This window comes from Paroedura picta, chromosome 3, assembly GCF_049243985.1.
Source record: "Paroedura picta isolate Pp20150507F chromosome 3, Ppicta_v3.0, whole genome shotgun sequence".
NCBI classification, from domain to species: Eukaryota; Metazoa; Chordata; class Lepidosauria; order Squamata; family Gekkonidae; genus Paroedura; species Paroedura picta.
This window is the reverse complement of record NC_135371.1, coordinates 63,183,524-63,202,500: the sequence shown is the minus strand read 5'-3', so window position 1 is coordinate 63,202,500 and position 18,977 is coordinate 63,183,524. Positions and strand designations below refer to the sequence as shown.

Here is an 18,977-nt window from a genome sequence, read left to right as displayed (position 1 = left end):
TCTGTGGTGATCTTGGAGCCCAGGAAAATAAAATCTGTCACTACCTCCATTTCTTCCCCATCTATTTGCCAGGAATTGAGAGGGCCAGATGCCATGATCCTCGTTTTCTTGATGTTGAGTTTCAAGCCAACTTTTGCACTCTCCTCTTTCACCCGCATCCAGAGGCTCTTTAGTTGGAGACGACTGAAGATAGCACCATGCTAGCCCGTTCTGTAACGAGTTCCCGAGCCAAGCAGAGGGCCAGGAGCAGAAGCACCTGGCAGATCTGAGCCGGATGCGCAAATCTCGCTCGCTGGTTGCCCCAGGAACCAGGAACGGCATCCTGAAGGTCCTACAGATCCGCGGAGACTAAGTTCTCCGGATCATCGCTGCTTGTGCTCGGGGCCATAATGGCATCCTTGTCGAAAATAACTTTTTTTTTTTTTGTAATTTTATTATTTATTATTATATAAAGCATTTACAGAAAAGTAAAAGAGGAAAAAAGCAACCAGCTGATATGGTTTGCCATCCTCTTTTAACATACATATTCAGTTCCCGTCACATATTAATCCTAATCTAGAAGTTTTACCATCTTTCTTAACGAAATGATTGTTAATACATATGAGAGTATAATCTGTTATAAGAATATATTTTATTATTATCTTAAATGATATAAAGTCGGTCCCCTTCATATATTGGCCCTGACCTAAGAGTTACTGCTGCTGTCTTGTTAATACATATGAAGTATAGTTTGCCATCCTCTTTTAGCATACATATTAGCATACATATTCAGTTCCCATCACATATTGATCCTGATCTAGAAGTTATTACCATCTTTCTTAGCAGAGTAATTGTTGATACATATGAGAGTATAATCTATTATAAGAATATATTCTATTATTGTCTTAGATAATATAAAGTCAGTTCCCTTCATATATTGGCCCTGACCTAAAAGTTACTGCTGCTGTCTTTCCCACAAGAGACCAGGAGAATGCTCCACTGTTCATCTCATCTTTCAGGTGGTCGCAGAAAATGAAATTGTATTTTTTTCCATAGTGACGCTTGATGATTCCTGCATAGAGTATTTCTGGTTGTCCTTCTGTCAGGGCCAAAGAAGTCTCTTGCTTGATTCTTGCTTGCAGTCGCCTTTAAGTAGGCTCTGTATACTTTGTCAATCCGGATCTCTTCCTCTGGTCGCACAGAGATATCTCCTGATAGCTTCCTGCGTGCTGTCGCCTTTGAATAGACTCTATTTATTTTGTTGATCCAAATCACTTCCTGCTCTAAATAGACTTCCAGGTTTTCGGTGCTTTCCTTCCTTAAATCTGTTTTCCCAAGTTCTTCCAAGGTGCTTTTGATTTTTACGTCCCTAGCTCTCTCCTCCTCCTGTTGATTAACTTCCAGACATTGAATTCTCGTTTGAAGTAATGTTGGCTGAGTTGTGTTTTCATCAGCTGTTTTTTCCAAACTGTCGGTTCTGTCTAAAAGCCCTTTCTTAGTCTTTTGGATTTCCTTTTCCACCTTGTTGACTGCTTTCAGTATCTTTGAGTTCCCTTCGCATAACAAATGGAAAAGCTGTGACTCACGGTCTTTACTGTTACAGACTTCAGCTCCTGTCAGTCTGGTAAAAGATGATCTGGGAAGAATGTAGGGTCAGCTGGTCGTTTCAGGCTTAGAAAGTTATTTACGACAAGGGCACCATCATGACCTTGAGCACATGCCGCGGCGATCCGGAGAACTCAGTCTCCACGGATCTGTAGGACCCTCAGGATGCCGTTCCCGGTTCCTGGGGCGACCGGCGAGCAAGATTTGCGTATCTGCTCAGGTCTGCCAGGTGCGGTTGCTCCTGACCCTCAGCATGGCTTAAGAGCCGGGCAGAAGCCCAGCTAGTACGGCGCCATCTTCAGTCGTTCCTGTCGAAAATAACTTTCTAATCTTGAAATGACCAGCCGCAAAAAATCCTGCATTTTCCCCAGACTATCTCTTCCCAGTTTGACAAGAGCAGAAGTCTGGCAAATCAACAACACAGAGACTGTGAGTTCTCTCTTTGCTTTCCTCTTCTTTAAAGCCAGGCACTAGCCCCCCTTCTTCCCCCCTAACCAATTTGCAAGGGAATTCTTTCTTCAGATGGGAGGCAAGCCAGCTAAATACACTCGTTAACACAAACAAAAGAAAGAGCTTAAGAATTTATTAGGGAGAGCCCAGCGGGAGATGTTGACAGAATACGGAGATTGACTAACTGATAATTCCTGATCGCCCAAACTCTCGCGAGACGCCCTGTCTGTGATCTGTGACTATATGGTGGCGAATGCATTCTGTGGAGTTGTTTACAGCAATGGAAAACCTAACTAATGCACAGATGTTTCATTTATTATGCAAGGGCAACTCAGAGATACTGAAAGTAGTCACAAAGGTTGAAAAGGAAATTCAAGATACCAAGAAAGAGCTCTCAGACAGAATCAACGGTCTGAAAAAAATAGCTGATGAAAACACAACTCAGCTGGCAACACACCAAACGAGAATCCAATGTCTGGAAGTTAATCAACAGGAGCGGGAGAGAGTGGCAGAAGACAAATCCGAAGTCTTGGAAGTAGAATCTAAATCTAGGAACGTAAAAATCAAAGGCGTTTCAGAAGAATTTGGGAAAACAGACAAGGAAAGAAATCACCGAAAGCCGAGACTACTCAGAGGAGGAAGAGATTCGGATTGACAAAGTATACAGAGTCTATTCAAAGGCAGCTGCATGCAAGAAGCAACCAAGAGACATCTTTGTGGGCTCTGACAGCAAGGCTGCAAGAAATAATCTATTCAAAAAGCATCAGGAGACGCCGCTGAGTTTGGTGGATCAAGAAGCACAAATATTTCAAGACCTACCAGCAGATACATCATGGAAAAGAGCACACTTCCCTTTTTTGCGACCACCTGAAGAATGTGACGAACACTGGAGGAATTACCTGGTCTTTCTGAAGAAAGACAGCAGCAACTTTTAGGTTACGGCTAACATACGATGGGAACTGACTATATATTACTTAAGATAATAACAGATTATATTCTCATATGTAACAATAATTTTGCTAAGAAAGACAGCAGTAACTTTTAGGTTAGGACTAATATGCGATGGGAACTGATTATATACTTCTTAAGATAATAACAGACTATACTCTCACATGTATCAACAATTATTTTGCTAGCTGGTTGTTTCTTTTTCATTCATCTTTCTGTAAGCGCTTCATATACAATAAAAATAAAAAATAATTTTTAAAAAAGAGGCTCTTTAGTTCCTCTTCACTTTCTGCCATTAGAGTGGTATCATCTGCAGGTTGTTGTAGGGCTTCTAGAAGGTGTTGTAGATACTGGAGTGGTTTGCCATTTCCTTCTCCAGTGGATCACCTTTTGTCAGAGCTCTCAGCTATGACCTGTCCGTCTTGGGTGGCCCTGCACGGCATAGCTCATAGCTTCACTGAGCTACGCAATCCCCTTTGCCTCGTCAAGGCAGCAATCCTTGAATGGGCCTTGTCATCTTATAGTTCTTCAAATCCCATGCTTTCCAATTTGCCCCACGGATCTTGATACCACTGGCTGATCAGCTCCAGTGCCCCTATGGGTTTTGCAGGAAAGGGTTTCATGGTTCCATTGGTTGCTGTTAGTGTGTGTGTGCGCATGTGAAAAGTGCCCTCAAGTTGCAATCAACTTATGGTAACCACATAGAGATGTTCTGATATTTGTTGGGCTATGTGGGATGAGGCAGCTGAGCCATTAAAGGAGTAGACAAACTTTAGATTTTAAGTACCTTGCACTTGTGGTTAAATTAAGTCAAATTAAGGTTTAAGCAATTTCAGCACCTTTTCATATGAATAGGTAGGTGATACTTGCTGTTGATGCCACCAGTATGTGTTGATGCCACCAGCAGCAATAATAGTGATTGTAGCAGCAGCAGCAGCAACAACAAATAGAGGGAACATTTTCCTTTATCTTCTTTGGTAGTTTCAGAATTTCTCCACTGATAACCTAGGAATATTCAAGGAAACAAGTTACTTTTATAATTTTACAGCAGAAAAAAGAAGAGACTTTTGAATGAGTGACAACTCAAGTCTGTGTTCAGTATAATCTGGGGAGGGGGGATTGCAGAGTGCTGGGCCGTGATGGGTCTATGTATCAAGAAATGATTTCTTGGAGACAGCTCTTGCACCTCCCTCTGGGGCAGCAGTGCTACCTAATAAGCAAGGACCCCTGTGTAGTCTGAAGATTTTCTACTGGAGCTGGGTCTGAAAATTCTGCTTCTGAATCCTAACAATGTAAATTGATTTACCGTGGCCTTGGCTAATGATTACCTCACCATTTAAATGATTTGTTATTAAGTAAAAATTATAAATCTCTTCTCCTATGAAGGTGCCCTTGGCTGAGATGAATGACAGTTTCCACTATTCTCTTTGTTTTGGAAGGAACCTTTTGCACAGGGCTGATATATCATATTCCATCCCAAACTCTGCCTTTGGCTTTTACCCCCGTGGAATAAGCCCTCAGTGCCATTGTTAATAGGGCTGCATGGCATAGCCTGGCAACCAGCAAGACACTGGGGGGTGTCAGGGATATTGGAGGCTGCTGTCAGTGGTGGCATGACATCATTTCTGAGAGAAACCTAGAAATGATGTTGTGACTCTAAAGGAGGTGCCAGGAGCTCAGTAGTATTCCCATAGAGCAGTGGTTTTCACCCTGGGGGTCGGGATCCCTTTTGGGGTCGAGCGACCCTTTCATAGGAGTTGTGGAAGGGAAAGCAGCTTGGCGGGGGGGGGGGGGGCTCATCCACACAACAGCCTTGCAGCGTAGATTGAGATAGAGCATTTGTCCGTCTGGAGCAGTCGAAAAGAGCAAGATTGGCATGATGATGATATGATAGTGTTGTTTCATGGAATATGAGTAGAAGTTTGCCTATAATCAGTGGACAATAGGCAAGCTTAGACTCAGGTTGCCAACTGTAGCTTGACAGTGGTTTTCAGAGAAGGTTATTTTTGGGGAACAGAGGGAGTTCACTTTATCACTTTATTCAGATCTGTAATTTAAATTTCCTGCCACATATCATTTGTACCTATCATCCCCCATACATTGTTAGCTTCTGTATGCCTATGTTACTACTAACCCATTAATCCCTAAATAATTGTACTGGTATAACTGGATCCAGTTATTTTTCAGTCATCCTAAAAATCCTCTCCAAAGTCCTGCTTCAGGGTTTTCTCAGTAGCTGCTTTCACACAAGACTGGAAAAAGCCATCCCCCTGTGCAAGCAGCACCTAGTCCTAGTGGGAATGAGGTGGGTACAGAAGTGACAGCCAGATAATAATCTTGCCAGGTCCCCTGTGCACCCCAGTAGCCCCCTTCCAGCAACCACAGAGCCATGGCTTACGGCTGAGAGGCTTCATTCTTTTCTTTTCTTTTTAAAGGACTGTTGAGTGAAAAGGGAAGGGAAAACCAGTGCTGAGCATCCCATTTTGAGATTGCCTCCTCTAGACTGTCTGCAGTCAGATCTTTCATATGATCTTTTGCTTATAGCAGGCATGCTGTTTCCTCTCTTAAGTTGGAGCCAAAAATGTTTTTCTTTGCTCAGGCTTAAAAGGGAGAGCCCTGGGACCCCCTGAGCCCTGCTTGGAAAGAACAAACAGTTATGTGGAAGTTTTCAAATAAATCAAGGGTGTGCTGTGTGCCACCTAGGGAAAATACTGGAAACAGACAGTATTAAAGAGAAAAATCCATTGTGAAGACTCGTGAGAGAGACTCCAGCCAACAGCAGTCCCATACACCTCTCAATTCTCAGCTGGCTTCTTTTAGTGTTTTTACAGGTAACAATCAATCATTTTTTCCTAGACAATCTCCATGATATGCCGTAAGAGAAGCGGAACTCTTAGAACATCCATCCTTCATAGCCATTCTAACAGAGCAGTTTTGCCTAGGTTTTGTGGTATACCATAAAGTCCTCCCACAAAGCAGACATTTCTTTCAAAGGAGTTGATCTCTGTAGTCTGAAATCCCAGGAGTCCTTCAGCCTGCAGGTTGGTAGCCCAAGGGCAGGACCAAACTACACCAGACTGCCAGAGATCCTTATGGTACCTTTATGGTTTCACTTTGGGGGAAATAGCAGATGGTGCCTCTGTGTGATTTGCCTCAGAGAAATGGCACGGGTAGGAACAGTGACACCCACTCTCCCAGAGTTGTGGCCCCAATTTGAATTGAATGTCCAGGCAGTTGCTGTTGTGTTTGAAAATAATCCATGGGAAATTGTTCATGGATCTCTTTTAGTGCTGCCCTCAGAGAAGGGAAGCATCTCACCCATAAACAATTTATGAGAAAAAAGGACTCGGTGTTTCTATATCCCTGCCCAGTCTAGCCCTAAATCTAGTCAAAATGGAAACTTGGTGCCCAACGGAGCCGAGTGTTCTGTATTTTACCCTGCTGCACGGAATGTATTGAACTGAATATTTGTCAGTGTCTTCTATTTTTGTCTCTCCTTACAGGAGGGTTTTTAATAGACTGTGGCACTTCTAGGGTCTGTGAGCTGGAATCCCACATAGTGTGTAATGAAATTCCCCTTTCTAACACACAGTTAATTAACGTAATTGATTTAAGCCGAGAGGTAAGCAAACTGCCAAGGCCACCAGTGAGTCCATGACAAGTGCTGAGCTTTTAAACTTAGCATTCTCAGGTTCAGGTCCAATACATCATCCTGCAGACCAGACTGGGTGCCTTGCAAGTGCTGCTGCACTCAGAGAGGTGCATGAGTTGAGAAAGGCGTCACTTTTTGCCAATCAAAGTAATAACAAAGAGCACAAAAAATCCCATTTTATTGAATGGAACAAAATATCCAGTATGAAGCCAGGTACTTTCCATGCTGTTTAGAGTAAGATGTATATGTCTCTATAAGCCATAGCAGTTGTTCCTGTGTCTCAGAGCTACTTTGATGTCTGGGTACCATTTCTGCACAGTGCTGTGAATAAACAATTTCTGACTAGGCATCTTGCTAACCCTGTCCCCCACAATTTTTTTCTTCAATTGTGGAATGCAAAATTTTAGCAACAGTGAAGGTAAGGAAAAGGTAGGCTTAAGAATTAGAAGCCGTATCCTTGTCTCATACAGAAAACAGCTAGGCTTCTTCCACTTGTGCTACGAGATAAAGATCTATGGAATCTCATTAGAGGCATGGTGCAGCCTACCTTCTGTAATTAGGCAAATGCACATTTCCTGATTAATTGGTTCCAGTTACATATAGTCACTGCAGAACATTATTGTGAGAGTATTCTAACTACCCTCAGGCCTGTTATGATAAATTAGGTGCATTCCACATCTCTTACTGAGATTCACTGATCTGTCATTTCTCAGGAAGGGATCCCGCATACCAGGGCCAATTGGTTTCAATGGGACTACGTGCCTAACTGCTTAGTATTGGGCTGGTTATAAGCCAAAGCTTTTAGGAACAGCAAACCAGATTTTTGACTATGGAAAATGGGGAACCTTTCTCTTACCTACCCAAATTTTAGCAAGCAGCAGTCAATGGGTGATGGGTACAACCTCTGAGAATTGATTGGAAATGTGACTTCCATTGAAACCAAAGGGGGAAAAAATCAAACAAAGAAATTAATGCGAAACAATAATAATAGTAATAATATAAAAAGAACAAATTCTTTAAAAAGTAAAGTGAAAATGTTTTACGCCCTTCCCTACAAATCAATCATGATGCTTAAGCTGATTTTGCTATGATATCAAAACAACTGCAGAAGGTGCCAGCTAACCCCCTACCACTTCCGATGTGTTTGTTCCTCCAGAGCTCAAGGCCACTGGCACTGCTCACTTCTTCAATTTCCTGCTCAACTCAACAGACTATCGTATCCTGCTGAAGGATGAAGATCATGATCGCATGTATGTGGGGAGCAAAGACTACATCCTGTCTCTGGACCTTCATGACATCAATCGGGAGCCCCTAATTGTAAGGGCCTTTCTTTTTGTACCAAGAGCAGGGGAAAGGCAGGAACCCCTGGGATGCATTTGGAGGAGGCAGAGAATTTCAGTTTAGTGGGAAACAGAATACATGAGTATTGGGTTTGGAGCGAATAGATCAAAAGCAAGTCAAAACCAATAGTATTGTACACATTTTTGGCATTCCCACAATTAATGAATCCATTCTATTCAAATGATTGCAATTTTTCATAACTTTTTTTGAGCTTGGAGAGATTTGCATGCCAGTTTTGTAGAGGCTTAGCATATTCCCTTGAAAACTCTTTCTTAAGAAAGCAAAAGGTTAATAATGAATAGGCATGCATATGCTTGCATTTCTTTAAAACAGGGCTACATGAGCACTGCTGAATTTGAGCCCTACTACAAAGCAGTGCTTAATTCCTAAAATAACCAAAATAAAAATAAGGTATTTTCTGCTGTACCTTTAAAAAATATTCTCAACGTGACAATTATGGAGGAGGAGGATGCTATATCACTATCATTGATGTCGTTTCAGAGGCACAGTGTGTTTCTTCTGAGACACTAGCAAAGACACTAACAAAACTGGTACAGTTTTGGCACATGCAAGAAGAGGAATTGCATTTCCCCAACAAGCTATGGGCTAATTGCTATTAAATGTGATATCCCCCAAACAGGGGTTCCACTAGGATCACCAGCTCCAGATTAGGACATTTCTGAGATTTGGGAGAAGTGCTTGGAGAAGGAATAGTCTGGGGAGTGGAGGGAGCTCAGTGGGGACAGGATGCCACACAGCAGGTTCTCCAAACCTGCTATTTTCTCCAGTAGAACTAGAGTTGTCAGGTCCCCCCCTGGCCACTGGGAGGGATTGGGGGTAGGGTTGCCAGAGGCAGGTTGGGAAGTTCCTGGAGGAACTTTGTGGGTGGAACCGGGGGTGGGCAAGGACCTGAGTGGTCCACACTCCAAAGGTTCCATTTTCTCCAGGAGGTCTGATCTCTGCAGTTTGGAGATTATTTGTAATTTCAGGGGACCCCCAGGTCCCACCTGGAGTCTGGCATTCCTAAATGGAACTGATCTCTGTAGTCTGGAGAACTGTTGAAATTCTAGGAGAACTCCAGGACCCACTTAAAGGTTGGCAACCCCAAATTCCATACTTAAGAAATACATCTAAGAATTCCTGGAACTAATAGAGAAGAACTGGGTATTTGTTGCTCTACAAATGATTGTTGAAAAATCCTTAGTGATCTTCAATTTCAGGTTTACCTTTCCAGGGAACTGGCTGGATTCAGATTGGGAAGGGCCTTTACCTTGTACTTATGTGTCAGTTGGCACCAACAACGGGCATGGTGAAGACCCTTCCCAGTTGGCCTTAGTCTGATTCTCCTGGAAATTACAGCCATGTGGGTGAAGGTGTTGTTTTGTTTGGCAGATCCATTGGCCTGCGTCCCAGCAAAGAATAGAGGAGTGTATCTTATCAGGAAAGAACAGCAATGTAAGTACTTATCGCATGGGCCTCAGAATTATGGAATGTGTGTGTGGGGATGAGGGGCAATGAGGGAGACAGTATACAAATAATGAAATCTAACTTTAGATGTTCCGTTCCCTTCAAAGATCATTGAGCTCAAGCAGTGACATTTGCTGATATGCATATCATCGTTTTGATTACCAATCAGCAAAGTGTATAAAAACTGATTGCCCAATCACCTTGCCTTAATAATCTCTTTGGTTTTAGACTTTGGAATGCTGCATCTTATATTCAGTGAACCCAAACCAAAAGGAGATCTGTAGGCTAAATAAATGTTCTAAAGTATTTGTTCTTTTGTTTCTTCTTTGTTATGATTTCACAATTCTAATCAACACAAGTCCAAAGAGTTCTATTTTCATGTTTTCCATTTCTTAAATATGATCAACAATCAAAATGGTATCCCAGATAATCTGCCCATTTTCCTGCACTTTCATCATTGATTGTTAATCTTAATACTTAATATCACATAGGCTTTTGTTCATAGATTCCTGCCTGTAAGCATTGGGGTCATACCATAAACTGGTTTATCAATAAAATGGCACCATCCATTTGCACCAATGTTTGCCTCAGAGGTCACTGTGCAGTGTACTATAGAACTCAGTGATGGTATAGTCCTTTTGTCGTTGGCATCCCTGCACTCAGACTGTAAGCTTTTTGTTTATTTGTTTTTTCATAGAGGGTATACTCATTTCCCTTTAGATCTTTGCAAGATATTAGAGACTTACTTTTTTGAGACACAAAAGCTGGGAATTCAGATTATCTGATACACAGATTTTTGTAATTTAATATTCTCATAGTGAAGTGTGGCCCAATCTGTGGATATTTAAATCTGTGGAGCAAGCCCTGGTGGACTAAAAACAGTTTTGTAAGCTTCAGGGCCCTACAGGTTCTCAGAGAAATCTGAAAACATTTTAAAATACATAGCCTCCCTCCAAAAACAAAATCACAGTCTGCTCATGTGCAATGCCTGCTCTGGTAACAGTGACGACAGGTAGCCATTTTGCACTTAGTGGCTTGTGGGCATTGAAGACAATTGGGCTTGCTGGAGACAGAGGCAGTGAGATGGCAGGCATAGTGGTAGATCTGTTGGCAATGGCAGTCTGCCAGGCAGGCAAAGACCAAGAGCCATGGTGGGTTCACCAGGGGCAACATTAGTGGTGGGGGAGCAGGGAGATGTAGCTAAGAGGGGAAGGAATCCACCTGTAGTGACATGGGTCCCCACTTGTCAATTCTGAACATAGTAGGCTTGCAGCTCTGGGTTGGGAAATACTTGGAGACTTTGGTGGTGGAGTGGAATGGGTGGAATTTGAGGCAGTGGGCCTCAGTGGAGTATAGTGCTATGGAGTCCACCCTCCAAAGCAGCCATTTTCTCCAGGGGAACTAGTCTTTGTCACATGGAGATGAGCTGTAAAACTGGAGGGTCCGCAGGTTCCACCTAGGGACTGGCATCCCTATAACGTGGCCAGAACTATAGATCCTTAAATCTGGAATTTGGGGCCACAAACAGACAAGATACAACTTTCTACAAAACTGGAGGGGGGGCGAATATGGAGAAAAATCTGAAATCTAAAACTGAAAATGGGGATTAATCCCCTCTCACACACACACACACACACATACCGCATAATAGCAGTAGTACCTGTAACTTTAAGAAATGAATATCTTCAGGTGTTATGCACATGATAGCCTACAAGTTTTGGTTTCTGACAGTAAAAGGCAGGCAGATACCAGGCCTTTTCCAGACATATTTTGGCCTTTGAGAGAGGATTCATTAGGTCGAGAAGCAAGCACTTGACAACTTGCATGACTATCCCAGGCCTGGCTGCTTGCTATTGTTTAACAGCAGCTACTTCACAGTAGCCATTGTGGAAGGAATAGTGGTTAGAGTTTCAGGTCAGGGACCGGGAGGCCCAGGTTCTAATCCCTACTCTGTTGAAAGAGCACACTGGGTGATCCTGGGCCTAACAAATATTCTCAGCCTAACCAAAGTAAGAGGGTTGTTGTGAGGATAAAATGGGGAAGAGGAGAATGATGTAAGCTACTTTGGGTTTCCAGTGTGAAGCAAGTTAGGGGCATATGCAGTAAGTATCTTTAACACTTAGCTGTATAAATATTTGTGCAGAGCTCTCCTGGGTGGAGCTGGTTCAGCCTCTGCTTCTGGTACCTGGAATGTTACAGGCCAATCAAGATGTGCACATCTTTGCTCGTACCCACCCCCAACGAACATGGCAAGGAGCACTTACCACCATTCACAGCCTGAACGCCACTGGGAAAAGAGGTTGAGGGTTTCATGAAAGGGTGGGAATTTGTGTGTGTGCCTCCACCTCCCTGACTGACCCTCAGGGAGGGCACTCAACCCCCAGAGGACCCATCAGGTATGGGACACTCCATCCCCGACTGCCTCCCCCTCCGCCTTCCAAGTGCAGGAGGAGGCAGTGGTCAGGTAAGGTGGCCCCCACCACGAGCAACCCCGCTGCAGCCTCACCAGGCCTCGGCAAAGCTGCCCAGGTGGTGGGGAGGGAGGCAGGGAATCTCCACCAGAGCTCACCGTTGCCCCGAGCAGCCCCACTGTGGCCTCACCAGGCCTCAGGCTTTTCTGCTAATATAATAAATATAACTGAAGACGGGGAAAGTAAAAGATGCATTGGTGGGTGGCAATTAGAGAAGGAACTTGGGAAAGTTGAGTCTATGGGGACTACAAGGAGGAGTGAAAGAGGAAATAATGTGGGGAGTGGACTATATGGGAAAGTGTGGTGTCCCCTGCTAGTTTTTGCAGGTTCTCCACTGTGAAGCTAAGCTTGGCCTACCTGTCACTACACAATGGGTCTTGGGCCAGCAACTGAAATTGTGTACCTCAGTTTTCCCAGGGAGAAGCTGCTAGGAGAATGGAAGGAGGGAGAGCTGAAGACAGGGCAGCAGATAAAGGCAGGCTACGTGGCTGGGTGGGAAGGAAGCAGGAACTGGCTATAGGGACCTTAAGGGAAGGAAGAGAAAAATGTGATACCCCTGAATGTCCTTGTGATGTTCTGTTACCATTTTGTTTTGTTTCTAGGGGAAGGAAATGATTGCCACAGGGACAAGGACAGGGAAAATATCTATCATTTTGAAAGCCTGGCCAAACAGCAACCATCCAATCTTTGCTGCAGTCTCTCCCAAAACTATGTAGCAAAGCTGATTTGGGGGGAAGATGGAGAAAAGCTGTGGAAATGTGAGGGTGGGTGGGATGTACGCAAGTACACCCTGATGCTGTGGGAAAGCAGAAGAATACCCAATTCAGAACTGCAGCAAACCCAGAGTAAGTAACCCATGTAGTCATGGCCTCTTCCTAAAGAGACCAATCGTTAGGAAGCCAGGAAAGGTGAAGTAGGTGAAGACGGCTTGTCAGCAGTAAGTTGGAAGACATGAAACATTTTGCCCAGTTCCAGCTGAGCCCCTTGGCAGTTCTGCATATTTTCTAATCTCACCAAAAGGAAACAAGTCAAAGGTAACCAAGCTGCTTCCTACACGCCACTCTCAGCTTTTTGACCACCTGACCTTGAACTCTCTGGGAATCCTCAGCCGCTACTGTTCAGGGCTCAGGCTGGGAGCAGCCAAGCTGGCTTAGCAAAGGAAACTGTGTTTGCTTGCCTATTTCCCATCCTACTGAACTCTGTTCCCTCTTGGCTGTGGCCCAGTTTTGCATGATCCCCTTAACTGGGGGCGTGAGGCAAAGAGGAAACATGAGCTGAGAGGAGGAAACTGGACTTGGCGCCCAGACACACAGCACAGTGTCCCAACTCTGGTCTTGAATCCAATTAGTTCACCAGTTCAGGCCTCGGCAACTCTATTTGCATGCACTCTGGGGATTGTTCTGCTTGCCCTCCAGGTTTCATCACTATCACTTACCCATTAGCTATTCTGCCCAAGCCTCACTGGCCAATGAGCAGTGACCCAGGGGCTGACTTGTCTGTCTGCCCTTTCTTTCTCCCTCCACAGTTAAGGCCAGACTACCCTCCTCTTGGGTCCATTACAGGGAGGTTACATTAATGTATTTGTTATTTAAAGAGTTTTCTCTGGCTTTTGAAAATAAGCAGGAGCAGACGTCTGAGGTTTGCCATCCTGACACCAAGATATTTCTCAGCATTACAGCCGTTCTTTACTCAGCCTTCAGAAAGAGTGCGCATGACAGTGCACTGTTTATAGTGTGCCTCAGATACAGCTTCTAGAGTTTAAGATGTGAAAAAGGAAGGTTGGCTCCAACAAAGGATTTTTTTTTTGTTATTGAAATCCTTCCAACAGAGGCACCGTGCAAAGGAGATGCAGGAATATTGTGAATAACAACAACAAGAGCAGCTTTATTTTTATAACCCGCCCTTCCCATATGGCTCAGGGCAGGTTATAACAAAAATAAAATACATAAAATCATAAGGTTTAAATATTTAAAATAGTTAATGTATAATATATAATTTAGTTAAAATTACTTTCTAAAAAGCTGCCTCCAAAAAACATTCTGGGGAGGCTGATTTATATTAGGTGGGTTAATATCCTCTGGGTAGAATTCATAAGCAGGGAAACTAGCATATCCTCAATGTTAGTTTGTTGGTTTCCAGGCCTCGACGATAGGCCTGGCACAGGTTTTCTCAACCAGAGTTTTGTGACACTTTGGGGTTTCTTGGAAACCCTGTAATGGCTTCCCAAATGGGTGGGAGTTAATTAATTTTAAAATATTTTTTAAATTTGCTAAACATTTATTGGGTGATACGATCACATATGGTCATGTTGGCCCACTCCCCCTCCCCAAATGGCCAATGATGGGTCTGGAAGGGGTGGGAAGAGGAGGGGCCCCAGGTGGGTATGCACACAGCTAAACTTCCCACCATATTCTGCATGATCATGCCACTACTGGGGTTTCTCAAAGCCTGAAGAATGTTTAATTGGTTTCTCAATGGTTAAAACGTTGAGAAAGGCTGCTGGCAGAACAGTTCTGTTTTACTGGCCATCATCTCACCAGGGACAGCATCCCACCAGGCTGGGGCCAGGGCCAAAAAAATCCTGAGCCTAGTTGAGGCCAGTTGAACCTCTTTTGGGCTAGGGACCCTGAGCAAATGCTGATCACTTGATCTTAATGCTCTTTGGGGTTAAAGCAGAAGAGGTGTTATTGTAAATACAGAAATCCCAGATCATCTAGGTATAATAAAAGCTCCCCACTGAGTCCCAGTAGGGACTTGTGCTGATGCATTCTGGGCCACTGAGTCCCACATGAGCCTCAAGGGTAGCCCTGTGTAGAGTCAATTACAGAAGTCTAGTCTGGAGGTGACCATTGCATGGATCACAGTGGCTAGGTCATGTGTCAAGAGATATGCCACAAGTTGTCATGCCTGGCTGAGGTGCATCCAACTCAGTCTTGGAAGAAGTGCTGCTGAGACTGAGGACAAAAGATTGATTGATATTATCAAAAAGATTAAGTCTTGGTCTTAACTAGAACTGAATTTTACTTGTTACATATGAATGGATGACAGTTACTGGGAGTTTTTGTTTAATTCTCAATCTGTTGCTTGATGGCTTAATTATATGTATGAATCACTGTTTTACTCCTTCATGAACCATCCAGCACTTCATAGACTGACTGCTTGTCCTCCTTGGAGTAGATTTAATTTCAGTGGGGCTTGGACTAATATAACATCTCCCTTTGTTTTCCAGGGTGAGTGTGGCAACTTCATCCGCCTTATCCAGCCCTGGAATCGAACCCATCTATATGTGTGTGGCACTGGGGCATACAATCCTGTTTGCACCTTTGTCAATCGGGGCCGTAAAGCACAGGTGAGGTACTGCAGAACAATATGACAGAAACTGTATTCACAGCACTGCTAGAAAAATTATAAACTTGGTCTCAGACCATGCTATGAAGGGATACTTCAACGGAGTCCCATGGAGAGGAACACTGATCACATCCATCAAGGCCCAAGGGATTGATCTTCTCAGTCCTCCTCTAAGCACTGAATCTAGTACGAAGCTAGGCAGATTTATAACTGATGTTTAGATTTATAATGAATATGTTTAGAGGTGAACAGAGATATGGTAGACGAGATTAACTGAGGTACAGATGTTTCCAGTCTCACACTTTCTTATCACACAACCCATTTCCTGAGAACTTTTTAAAGCTATACCCCTTTTCCCTCTAAGAGCCATGTGTTGATCCACAGGCCCCATCCACTGAGTTGTCTTTGTCCTGGAAGCAATTATCTTGGCTCTATGTTTTTTCCATGATTGTGTTGGAATCCAGTCATCTATCACAGCATCTATCACAGCCTACTGCTGAAGAACCTCTGCAATGGGGTCCAATAACTATTTCCCCCCTCCCAATCATGATTCTGTAACTTCTGGTCTGGAAAGGGCTGCATCAAAGCTCAGGGGCAGGGCTGGGACTCAGTGGTAGAAAAGCTGCTTGGCCTGCAGAAGGTCAATCCCTGGCATCTCCAGGTAAAAGATAAGGTGGTTGATAATGTGAAAGACTTTATACCTGAGACCCTGGATAATCTCTGCCAGTTAGAGCAGACAGTGCTCACCTTGATGGCACAAGGGACTGATTCAGTATCAGGAAGTGTCATGTGTATCTATAACAACATTGGGCCAGCCAGGATACAGTTGGTATGATCTGACTTCAGTTGTTATAGAAGAAGAAGAGTTGGTTCTTATATGCCGCTTTTCCCTACCCAAAGGAGGCTCAAAGCGGCTTACAGTCGCCTTCCCATTCCTCTCCCCACAACAGACACCCTGTGAGGTGAGTGAGGCTGAGAGAGCGCTGATATCACTGCTCGGTCAGAACAGTTTTATCAGTGCTGTGGCGAGCCCAAGGTCACCCAGCTGGTTGCATGTGGGGGAGCACAGAATCGAACCCGGCATGCCAGATTAGAAGTCCGCACTCCTAACCACTACACCAAACTGGCTCTCTAGACATGCTGAATTTGAAATGTTGCATTTGCTAATATTTCAAGAAAGGGGGTGGGAATTATATCCCCTGTTCATTATTATTCTTGAATGAATTCATGAGAAAACTTGCAGATTCAGGGCTAGGAGATTATTTTTTCATGTTATTTCAAAGGAAAGAATCCCAGACAAAGGTCACTCAGCATGAACAAACACACAAGAACCTTCATGCCATTTCTCACATGCCACTGGGCAGTATTGGGCAGTGAGAACATCAGTGCTAGGACTGGCTTCTCCATTTGGTCCAGCTTATGGAATCTGCCAGCACACATCTGACCTTCAGTGCAAAAGCTTTGCCATAACAACTAATTTCATGTTGCTAACCACAAAGGAATGCTGACTGGTGTCAGAGAGCAAGCAGTGTTGCACACCAATTATAAAGCTGTGCATGTATACACCGTAAAGGAAAAAGGTGACAAAGTATGTATAGTCACAAAGTTATTATGTATAACCCCTCCTCCCAAAGTTACCTTTCTTAAATAGACTGCCTTGCACACCATCATTTGCTTTATTTTTAAACTTGATATATTGTATTAATCCTTTTATTACTATATTAAACTTCATTAGATTTAAATTTCTGGCAGCCAGAATTGTTGGTATTATTAATATGTCCTCAATGGCTGATAACCAGTTTTAGCATATCTTTGATTATCACCAAGTAATATAATATATAATTTCTGTGGAATTGTGTACTTGATTAGATGTTTAGTTCATCAGACTTGCATTTTGGAACACTTCCACCAATATGTGCAGAATCATCTTTATCTTTACAAGTTCAACATTTTTTGTATCATCGATAAAAATACTTTATATTGGCTATTTTTAAAATTAGTATGCACAGAAGTTCCTGGCATAGATGCAAAGGTATTTTCTATTTTTTATCTTCCAGGAATTGCTTTCACAAAAAGATTGCCCTTTTTTCCCTCCCAAAGAACCTAGATGTTGTTCTTCTGCCAACAATATGTTTCATATTTTAGATAAAAGTGTTATTCTATTCTATTATTCATCACATAGTGGTTCAAACTTGGCATATATGCATTCAATTTAGAATATGTTTAGAAGATGTCTAAGCTGCCTCCCCTGAGATCTGCAGGATCTTAGCGTTAGCATCTTCTAAGCTGTTAATTTTATTTCTACAGAAAATATTGAAATAACACTGGTATTTTTCCATTTATACAATTGGATAAATGTTGAAAATCTCAATTATTTTTCATCACTTGTTGGCATTCAATAGCGTATCTTTCCACAATCTTAATGGATCAGCAATTCTGTCTTGATCATTATAAACAAATGATGAAAAAACAACCGGTGAACATCCAGATTCCTTTTTATTGGTTTGCTTCATACACTCAAGTCTGATGATTAAATACAAGAGATTTTTATCCAGAAAGGAAATTTAAAGGGAATTCACTTTTTACTTGTTCTAGATTAAACTATGAAAAAGAAGAAGAGTTGGTTTTTATACTTTGCTTTTCACTACCAGAAGTCTCAAAGTGGTTTACAATTGCCTTCCCTTCCTCTCTCCACAACACACACCCTGTGAGGTAGGTGGGGCTGAGAGAGCTCCGAGAGGACTGCTCTGTGAGAACAGCACTATCAGAACTGTAACTAGCCTAATGTCACCCAACTTCTGCATGTAGAGGAGTGGGGAATCAAACCCAGCTCTCCAGTTTAGAAGCCACTGCTCTTAACCACTATGCTATATAATATGATATAATATTATGAAAATGCTAAAGTTTCCTTATTATTTGTGTAATGTTTTGACTGACACACTCTTTTGTGTGTCAAGTCACAGCTTTCTTATGGGAAACCCAGCAAGTAGCTTTCAAGGCAAGTGAGAAGCAGAGGTGTTTTGTCATTGCCTTCCTCTACTATCTTCCCTGGAGGTCTCCCATCCAAGTACTAACCAGTACTGACACTGCTTAGCTTCCATGATCTGACAAGATCAGGCTGCATTGTGCCACCTTCCCTCCTGATTGACACTCTTACAGATTTACAGTTCCATAGAAAATAGATCAATATTTTCAACATAATGTCTAGACATTAAGGCTTTGGAACCTGTGAGGCATAACAAAATAGGAATGATAATCTGGTGACTATTTATTTACTAGGTTGCCTATTTGCTTATTTAAAATGTGTACACCCCAATTTTTATCCACATTACTCATGGCAGTTTGCAACATATTTAGCCGGAAATCCTTATCCATGGTTCCTCTATATTTGTGAAACAGCCTAGGGGGGTGGAATGTGTCTGGCTGTCCAAGTTGGAACACAGCAAAGCTGTGTGCACCCTAATTGGCCCTGCCCCTGTAGCTCCCGCCCTCTGTCCCTGGACTCTAGCCTCTTTGCTCTCAGACGCGCCTCAGTGTGTGGAGCCAGCAGCAGGTAAGGGGAGAGGGCCCTGGGCAAAGCATGGAGGGCCTAGCTGGGTCTGCTAACGAGGGCCTCCCGGCCTGCTGACTACCTGCTACGGAGCTCTGTCCCAGGCCTGCCAGCCGCTGCCCGCCCCACTTGATCCAGCTGCGAGCTGTGGCCCAAAGCCACCTTC

At 43.3% G+C, this 18,977-nt stretch overlaps 1 protein-coding gene across 4 annotated transcripts in view; it reads left to right on the top strand.

Moving 5' to 3' along the window:
- Positions 1–18,977, top strand: part of SEMA3F (semaphorin 3F) — a 184,846-nt gene that overhangs the window by 123,020 nt on the left and 42,849 nt on the right. For all 4 annotated transcript variants that reach the window (XM_077326023.1, XM_077326020.1, XM_077326022.1 and 1 more), the window contains exons 3-5: positions 7,791–7,951; positions 9,368–9,430; positions 15,143–15,262. In XM_077326023.1, coding sequence (XP_077182138.1) covers positions 7,791–7,951; positions 9,368–9,430; positions 15,143–15,262 — 344 coding nt within the window. The remainder of the gene's footprint in view (positions 1–7,790; positions 7,952–9,367; positions 9,431–15,142; positions 15,263–18,977) is intronic.